The 9,590-nt window shown below is 37.7% G+C and overlaps 2 protein-coding genes across 3 annotated transcripts; one reads left to right on the plus strand and one right to left on the minus strand.

Moving 5' to 3' along the window:
* Positions 1 to 407: 407 nt before the first annotated feature.
* poll (polymerase (DNA directed), lambda) lies at positions 408 to 4,637 on the minus strand. Its single transcript, XM_086082840.1, has 9 exons — positions 4,417 to 4,637; positions 3,522 to 3,665; positions 3,152 to 3,446; positions 2,881 to 2,989; positions 2,419 to 2,754; positions 1,862 to 2,035; positions 1,421 to 1,549; positions 1,143 to 1,311; positions 408 to 1,075 (listed from the first exon to the last, which is right to left on the minus strand). The coding sequence occupies exons 2-9, from the start codon at positions 3,634 to 3,636 to the stop codon at positions 714 to 716; spliced, it is 1,689 nt and encodes a 562-aa protein (XP_085938966.1). The 5' UTR covers positions 3,637 to 3,665; positions 4,417 to 4,637; the 3' UTR covers positions 408 to 713.
* A 217-nt stretch (positions 4,638 to 4,854) lies between these two features.
* On the plus strand, positions 4,855 to 9,199 carry dpcd (deleted in primary ciliary dyskinesia homolog (mouse)). Of its 2 annotated transcripts, XM_086082842.1 has the most exons (7): positions 4,855 to 4,912; positions 5,002 to 5,099; positions 5,575 to 5,655; positions 5,746 to 5,870; positions 5,961 to 6,094; positions 6,316 to 6,418; positions 7,745 to 9,199. In XM_086082842.1, exons 1-7 carry the CDS (start codon positions 4,890 to 4,892, stop codon positions 7,847 to 7,849), a joined length of 669 nt encoding a protein of 222 aa, XP_085938968.1. In that variant the 5' UTR covers positions 4,855 to 4,889; the 3' UTR covers positions 7,850 to 9,199. The 2 variants fall into 2 exon arrangements, with proteins under 2 accessions (XP_085938968.1, XP_085938969.1); XM_086082843.1 differs by having other exon boundaries at positions 4,859 to 5,099.
* The last annotated feature ends 391 nt before the right edge of the window (positions 9,200 to 9,590 follow it).

Raw genomic sequence — 9,590 nt, forward strand, 5'->3', positions numbered from 1 at the left:
ATTGTCTCGTAACTAAATACAGTACCTACAATTTTCAATCACTTTGTAACAATCCGTAGTATGATACCGTGCCACATGGTGGCGCCTCTTTGTTTTGTTGTACCGATGGGTCACTTTTTAAAGTTTTTTTTGCCGTTGATCTGAGCGGTCGTGTCATGTACCGAACTGTACGCTTTATTGACGAGAACTTTTTTTTTTTAGCGCCCGTCCATGGACCCAGTTTGGTTGAGAAGCAGACGTCATCCTGGATTGTTGCAAGTCATTCATCTATGCATTGAGAAAACAAATAATTCATTAAATTTTGTACTGGTTGTGGACAATGAATTAACATGCTTGTTTTTGGAACATGGGAGTAAATCCACACAAGCACACGGAGAACATGCACTACATACAGCATTTACATACACTCATTGTTGAATACATTTTATTAGTGGAAGCGTTCATGATTAGTTGTTTCATTTCCATCGGCAGCAAAATGTTTGACATTTCATTTATCAGCTCATAACAATAGTGTGTATTTAAAAGCAAAATTATTTTTATTTAATTTAAATGTTCATTAAGTTATTGCATACTGAACTTGTGACATTATTTTTTACCTGTGTGCATTATTGTAGTGAGGTAAATGTTTCAGAGGTGGCATTCCCTTATAAAGCCAACATTCAAATCAGATGGCGTATGCAGTTAAAATTTTAAAAATATAAAATTGCAAACCATCACCAGTCCCTTTCACAAGGCTCTCGGTATGGTAAACCCAAAAGTTTAAAAACATCGCTCTCTGTAGGTGTAGGTAGCGGAGTGCCAGCATACACCTTGGTGCTCCCTTGACGCACCACACATTGGTTAAGCGAATGCTCTGACAAGCTCATGTTCTTTGTCTTTGCCAGGGCCCTCATAGAGCGGTTGAAGTGTGCAGAGCCGGTAAAGTACATGAGAGCGCAGGCAAACTCATTGTAGGGCACCACAATGACGTCCAGCCTCCGATGGCGGCGGTCTGGTCCTGGCAGGCGGCATACGCCCATGTATTTCTTCTGCTCTCCATTCTCCTCGTGGCTCACTAGGTCATCTGTCAAAAAGCCTGGGGAAATAGTAACAATCATGAAACAAATCAAATCTATCTGCGTAATAATTCTCCCAGAGCTTACCAGTGTCATGGAGGCTCTGGAGCACTTTGCTGAATACACCTTTGTGGGATTTTCTGTCCGGATGTGAAATAAGCACATCAACATCTCCACATGTGCTCCTTCCTCTGCGGTACGAGCCACATGCCATTGCCAGCAGGCCAGGATCAATTGCTTGGGCAGCATGCATCACCTGCACGTAGCCAGAAATAAATACTGTATGTCATAAAAACCTGGAAGTTCAGACTAGAACACATCCCATAATGCTAAATGTTGCAAGAGACAAATGAAGACGTAGTTACCACTTTCTCAATGGCTGCAGCTTCTTCCCTGGGCATTCTGTCTAGAAAGTCATCGTAGTGCTTGAGTCCTATTTTCTGAGTGTTGGTCAAATGGGCTTTTGTGCGGATGTCCTCCAAAGTACGGAGTCCCTGATGAATAAAAAAAACATTGAAAATTCACGACAACATTGATTCTTCTAAAGAAAATTACATTCCCTAATCTTTATGACCAATCGAAAGTTTGGCCTGGCTGAAAAGGTACAATGGCTTTGTTTTTATTTCAGGCTCGCTAGGTTATGCCTAGATTTCCTTCTACGTCTAAAAGGGAATATCTTCTTCAAACCTTGATTATACTTTTATAATGTTTTTCTTATAGTAATGTTGCGCAAATGTTTGCAGAAAGCTTTGCTTGCGACCCAACACATAATAAGCTGCATCGAGGATGAAGAGTGGCTGTTTCACCTGTTGATACCAAAGCTGCGCCGTCTTCGTTCCTGCACCCCAAATATTAGTAAAAAGCTCCAACACCGGCACAGCCTCTCCAATGTGATCTAGCTTGCGCAGATGACCACTTTCCATGATCTCATCTATTTTGTCTGCCATCCGTTTACCAATTCCCGGGATAAGACATGCCTCCTGAAACAGTGGAAAAAAGAAAACGAGAAATCTAGGGGGTTATTTACATCTTATGAATGCGGAACATTGCATATTGACAAAAAAAAAGAAAGACAAACTTATTATCAAAATTATGAGAAAATTAATATAAATGACAGTTACGCTAATTCTGCCAGTTATATTGCGTTAAATGGCAGAAGTTTACATACTTATAGTACATTATATCTTTGTGTCTAATAGTGCACATATGGGTAAATCCTACGTCAAAATTTAGTAAATGCAAAAAAAATAATAATAATTGATTATCTGTTGAGCATTGTCCTTTTTGAAGATATCCTCTCCACTGACTGTACTGTAAGGTTTTACTGGCATGACACATTTATCCAGTATTTCTTGCAGCTTACCTGATACGATGCAACCGGCTTGTGATAGCTCTTCAATGCATTGACAGCCTTGGAGTACCCCAATGCCCTCCACTTGTCTCCCTGGTGTGTATAAGCCTTAGCCAGTAGTTCAAGTTTGTCGGTGATGTGTTTGTTGAAGTTATTGCTCTTGGACTGAGAAGACTGTGCGCAGACCCACTTCCTTGAGACCACCGTACGAGTGGTAGTGTCTTGATCAGGCTCATTGCTGAGCCCGGTGGCCTCTTCTTTGGGGCGCTGGCCTGTGATGAGTGCTTCCAGGTGACTCTGACTGACTACGTCATCTTCTCCTCGTGCATCTTCTTTGTCTGATACACTCTGAAATGTATTACATGGTGACGATAAACAGCTGTTTTTTCTGACAATGACCTTATTTATTTGGAGAATGGTGAATTTGGTAACAGTTACTCATAAGACGTTTCGTCCAATATACCAGCCACTGACCATGTCTGATGTCTCCCCTTGCTTGCTTTGATCACACTCTGGCTTGGGAGTCATTTCAGGTTCAGATTTGTCATTCGGCAAGTGTTTCTCTTGCTGAGTTTCAGACTCCCTAAGAAGAGAGAAGATAACAAAAAACTAACAAGAATAATAGGACCAAGATGACGTCTTAGTCAACGGGGCGAATACAGACTAACACAATAAGGTGCAAATGGATGTAAACATGCATTCACATAGTTTTAACCCCATCGGACAAAGCAATGATAGGCATTACCTCTTTGGTAAAAGACTGTAGCTTGATTCATCCAAGAGTTGTTTCTCACTGATACACGAGCTTAACCAGCTGCATTTCACTAGATGGACCCCAGACGGAATTGCATCCACCTTAATGAGACGCAGAGCCCTGTCACACTCCATGTTGTCATCGGCAACAACATGAGTGACACCAACACACAGAGATGTCTTCGTCTGGCCTCCGTTCTGTTGAATTTGTCTTTGGAAGATTTGACATCTTGCATTTCCTATTCCCGCAGGCAGGATGTACACAGAGGTACCATTAAAGGTATTTCCTAAGAAAAGGGAGACAAAAAGAAAATGAACTAAGTAGCATGATCTGAGTTAGAACCAAAACAAAAAATACCAACCTGTGACATCAAATTCATCAGATTTCTTCTTCAAAGGAGGAGAATCCTTTCCTTGAGAAACTCGGGCCCTTTTAACTTTGGGGAAAGCTTTCATAATCCCGTGACATGGTTCCATCTTGAAAAGGGGCGAAGGGGCAAAGGTGCCTGCAAAATGAACATGTAGACAAGATCCATCTGAACATCAGAAAGTACTTAAATGCATAATGCTTTTCAAGGTTGTCGTTTGTCGGCCATATGTGCTCTTTCTGTAAATATAGGGCAGTCATCAAAAGTAGTGTATAAAAAAAAACCTAATGTACTACACATTATTATTACTCGCCATTAATTTGTTCTTCCACACAAAAATCATCATACCATACTTTTAAAAAATTTTTTTTTTTACCCTATGCACTTTTTTTTTGCAGGTTTACATAACAGTGTCCAGCGTCCACAATGTTTAATGCCAATTCAACTTAGGCAGTAAAAATTATAAAGTAAATGATTACAAAACAAAAAGTGTTTTACTGTTATTTAACTTAATTTAATTTCTAATTAATTTAATTAACGTGTTTGTCCACAATCTTTCAAAACTTTGTTGGCAGTATTGCAGAGCTAATAAATCCACCGTGAATGCACTGTACTTCAAATACGCCATATATGAACGATATTATGCTAGCGGTCTGCAGTACTTTGTTTTACTGATTTAAACATAATACTGTGAATACTTTACGTTTGTCTTAACATTATACACATACATGATAACTTCAGGCTGGTGTTGACAGTGCACGGAGAAAAAATTCGGGTTAATCGGAAAATGCGTCAGTAGTGTGTGTCATTCCGGCAATCCACTGTATAAAAGATATGTACGTAGTATACGAAGCACTTAAAAAATATATTTGCAATGTTTTGCGCTTACCCTCTTCCAGCAGGAACCATTCCTATTTAACGACAATAAAATGTTGAAAACAAAAACGTCCGGTTCATTAGTTTTTAATAACTGAGTTGCATTTTTATCCTCCGCCCTTTTTCATTAAAATACTACAGCCGACGAATAATTGTCTATTCTGACTATGCTTTGTTGCAATTTTCAAAAATGTGTTTTAAATGTTTAGGTTTATAGTGTCTGCAGCAAGGGAGGAAGCGGCAAACACTTCCGGTTTATTGCTGTTAATATTTTTAAATATGTTTATTCTTTGTTGTAAAGTTTTGAATATATATATATATTTTTAAACATATATAAAGTTTCTTTCGTCAGTGAAATTTACGTTAAAATATGCAATAAGTACATGACAGATAATACGCAGACAGAACTTTTTTTTTTAAACACGGACGCAAGTTGATGACGTCATATACACGCACAAGTGCCATACAACCACATTATTCCTTCATATGTGTGAAGATTTTTTTCTTTGGTAAATATATGTATATATTTGTCTTGTTTTTGATAAAAGGAGGTCCGTTTTAGTTTTGTTTACTTTACGGTGAGTTGCCATGGTTACAGTTTGATTCCGGAAGCATCTCTGTACAACGCAAGCATGGCTGTGCAAAGCTGGATCGACAACCTAAAATCGTCAAAGAAAACTGCTTTGATTCACGATGGTGAGTATAATGATTAGAATTTTTTTTTGTATAATTTAAATAGTGTTTTCGATGTCAACGATTGGCAAGAGCTTATTTTCACCTGTCAAATTTAAATGTTTGTGGACGTGAGCAGTACTAAAATGGTCACCCCCCAAACCCTGTTTGCAAATCACACACTAACGTAAAGAAAATGCACAATAAAATAAACAACAAGAGCCACCCTAATCATCATCAACAACATGGTTACACACGCCATTTTTAAACAGTAGACCTACTTCAAACGTCAAATTTGGGTGCCACTCTTTGGATGTTTTTTTCTACTTTGGACGATGCTCCAGATTCTTAGAACATATTGCTAAGTTAACTTATTACAAATAACTTGATAACGACTAACATATGGCTAAGTTGTGAATATTATTACCGATACAAAGGATTGAAAAGACTATGCCTATTTGCTTCCTAATTTTCACGTTTCACCTTTCTAAATCACAAGGGAAAAGGAAGATCCACTACCTCTTTGGAGATGGAAAAGAAATGGCAGAAGAGTATGACTTGAGAACAGATGAACTTGTTGGTAAACATTGCACAGGACGCCTCATCCACTAGTCATAATTTTTTGTCCATGAGATGATTATTATTTTGTGGAACATTTGGTGCTTTGCAGTGCGAAAGTGGCGTCTCAAAAACACACTTGGAGCGCAAGGTCAATGGGAGGTAGAAGTTGGAGAGCCACTTGTTGGTCCTGCCGCCTCTTTGGATGCTGAGATGCTAACAGAGAACTGTTCCAATGTATGTATTCTCTCTGCAGTCTTGAATCCAACATGCTGCATTACAGTTGGACTGTGTATTTTTGACCAGACATTCCTTTTATTTCCACAGCCTGCGTTTATGCGTAAAGATACAAACAACAGCTTTCAGTGGAGAATCCGGAACCTTCCCCACCCTAAAGATGTCTTTAATGTTTCAGTGCAAGCACCTGAGAGATGTATTGTCATAAAAACTTCCAACAAAAAGTAACTATGCTTAACACACTCGCACATTATTACTCTTTGTAATCCTATTGTTGTTCCTATAGATGGCAGTGTTTGCTCTACGTTAGTCTATAGCAGTGTTAAAAAAAAATAAAAAAAATAACCAAGGCATGTATTTACATAAGGAAAAAAAAGCTGACAAGACAGTGCCAAACAAAAATGTTACAAAAAGTGTTCCACTGTCCTCTTTTATGCATTACCAGGTATTACAAGAAGTTTGGTATTCCTGATTTGGATCGCAGTCAACTTCCACTGGACAGCTCTGCCTTAAGCTTCACTCATGCCAACAACACTTTGATAGTCAGTGTAAGTGTACAATAAATGTAAATGCATCCCTACATTGCTTAATATGTCTTAACATTGCCAAACATCCTTTTCTGTGGGATGCCTGACAGTTTTCCCAGACGGCCTCCTGATTAAGACCTGACTCATACCGCCCTCGTACTTTTTTATTACAAGTTCCAGTTCTGTATCACGCATACCCTGTGCAGAGGAAGCTGGAGCATATTACATACACACAAACATGGGGGAAACGTGCAAACTTGACACAGTAAAGTCAGAACTAAAGTTGCAAACCAAGAAAGTAGTAGGTCTATATTCAGATCCATCTCATTTTGATCCAAAATTGATGCTGGAATTGTTTTTGGTCCATGCCCTAAAGCAAGTATGGGAAAACTTTGTGGATTTAAAATATTGTTAGCCTATTACTAAACACACTATTACTAAACAAATATCAATGCTCTTGCAAAAAAAACTAAAAAAATTGTTTTCTTTTTTCTTTAAGTCAATGTAGTTTGACCTGCATGTTCATAATAATATAAGCTCTTTCTTTTGTTTTGCATGCAATATTTATAAGTAATCAATTTTTTTTTACAAAATGCAAATTTTTCAGAATATACATTGTCAAATTTTTTTATTTGGATATTTTTACGTTTCGCAATACAGTGTTCCTTCACTTTTTGCTGGTGATACGTTCAAGTCGCCATCGCTCGCCGAGATGCTCGTTTGCTCACGCAAAATAAGAATTGGTGGTAGCCTTGCGGAGTGTGGTCGCTCTGAGCATGCTTCTAACTGCATGCGCTTCTGCTGCATTCCATGCTATAGCGACATCTAGTGGTCACTTAATACACACTGTGCCTTTAACCAAAAACCGGGTTACAAATGTCACAAATTAGTCACAAATGAAAATTCGCGAGAGATAACGGTAATTTTTTTAAAAATATTTTTTTTAATTAGCAATTAATAAGTGAGCCAGTTATTTAGAAGATAAATACATAGAAAAAATGGCAAATGAATGCTAGAAATATTCCATATGTATACTCCGTGGGCTGGATTAAAAAAAAATCTAAGGAGACCACACTTTTCCCACCCCATCCGAGGGCATGACTGGAATTGATTAGTTATAATTGAATTGTAGTTCTGTGATAATGAATCTTTATTCTTTATTCTCCACCTTTTTACGCACAGTTGTCTTTTTAATTTATCTTGCGTGTGTAATGCTGTTTCATATAAAAATATTTGATCCTATATATTTTTTAGATTCAATTGTCTTTGTTTAAAGTAGCAATGCAAGTAGAAACAATAGAGATCTACTAACCACAATTACATTTTTGTTGTCCTCTGCCGTTACAGTACAAGAAACCCAAAGAGATTTTAACCCTCGAACAAGAGCTGATGAAGGAGCTGAAGAAGCTAAAAGGGACGAGTGAAAGTGACATTGACTGCAAAACTCAGTGAATTCTGAAGGAGGGGGAGAATGCCATATTCTGCTCATTTATGAGATCATTGTTTAAATGTATAGAATTTATGTTTGATTAGACTCTCCTGACATGTTTTTCATAGATACTTCAAAGGGTAAATTCTTTCTTTCTTGTGTTTTCCACCTTCAAATTTCAAATTGCTGTCAAGCATTGACAAATTATGTTTCTCTCATTAACTCATTCACTGCCATTGACGGCTATAGACGTCAAACATTTATTTAAACTTTTTCTATAAGTTTCAAAAAAAAATTGTTAACAAGGGTATGAAATCCAAATTTTTTAAAAATTGTATAAAAACAGATTAAATTAACTAGTGAAGTCATGCAATTAATTACGATTAAAAATTGTAATCGCCTGACGCCCCTAATTTTTAATAATCTTTTCTTTAAAAAAAAAAGATTTAAAAAAAAATTGGGCAGGTGGGTTGAAGATTAAAAATTAGGGGCAGCCGGTGATTACAATTTGTAATTGTAAATATTCGCATGACTTCACTAGTTAACTCACGATTAATACCAAATTTTATATCTGTTCTAAATGTACACCCGCAAAAAAATCGAGACTTTCATACTCTTGTTAACAAAAATGGGAAAAAAATGTTAAACTAATAGAAATAGTTCAAATTCAATTTTGACGTCTATTGCTGTCAATGGCAGTGAATGAGTTCAAACATGTTGCAAGTTTTTAGATCAGAACACTGTCTTAATATTACTTCATGTTACATGCGTTCTGTCAAACTTAGTCCATTGTGGTCTTGATGGAAGTCACACAATCTCGGCAGCCTCTTTTCATTGATGCCCTTGTAAAGCACTCTAAACACACAATGACCCATCCCTGTCCGTTCCAGGGTCACTGTTTCGAGCTCATCCCATTTGCGCGAACTGAATACCTTCGTGGGCCACCCTGAAAGCCATTAGTGAAGATTTGGTGATCGACGGAGCTCGTACATGTAGAGCTGTTTCCATTTTACCCTCGAAGTATCATGAGATCTCCGCCCTGTGGTCAACATCACTGACACAAATTTGGATTCAATACAAAACAATACGTGAGACTTTGTTCCAAATTGTTGTCCACATGGCGCAAACATTTTGTCAACATTTGCTGTCCGTGAAGTTCCCCCAAGCAATTGATTTGTTATCCGCTGACAAGTTGCGGCCTTTAATTTGAAGGAACTGCCTTTTTAAGTTATCCAAACAACTTTTTTGATGTTCTTTATCCTTCCACACATCTGGTAATAATTTGGTAATAATTTACCTATCCCCACAAGCGCTTTGAAATTAAAGCTGAAAATGGCGTTAGTGTGTCATAATAAAGATTTCTGCGTGGCAAATTTGCTGCATGTCTATTATGTTTTTGTAAAATTTGTGCTGCAGAAGGACTTTGTACATTCTGCTACCTTTTGTCTCAACACAGTCATTCCCAAACCTGGGCAAGTAATGTGTGGGTTAAGTCATCAAAGGCAGCCTGTGTAAAAACTGTACCAAACAAATATTGCGAGTGACTTGCTGTGGTGACCCCTGATGGGACAAGACCCAAGTCACATCAATCTGTTTTTTGGGGATTATCAAACAAAAAAGACCAAAAAGATGTCAAACATGTTTAAAAACAACATTATGTGCCATGACATACCCCATTGAAACTTTGGCATTTGATTAATATTTTAAGCACAAAGTTGGCTATGTTGTGGAGTAACTCGCTACAAGACTCGCCGATGTTTTGGA

This window comes from Leptonotus elevatus, chromosome 8 (assembly GCF_054856555.1).
Source record: "Leptonotus elevatus isolate MCC_2025b chromosome 8, RoL_Lele_1.0, whole genome shotgun sequence".
In the NCBI taxonomy this organism is placed as follows: domain Eukaryota; kingdom Metazoa; phylum Chordata; class Actinopteri; order Syngnathiformes; family Syngnathidae; genus Leptonotus; species Leptonotus elevatus.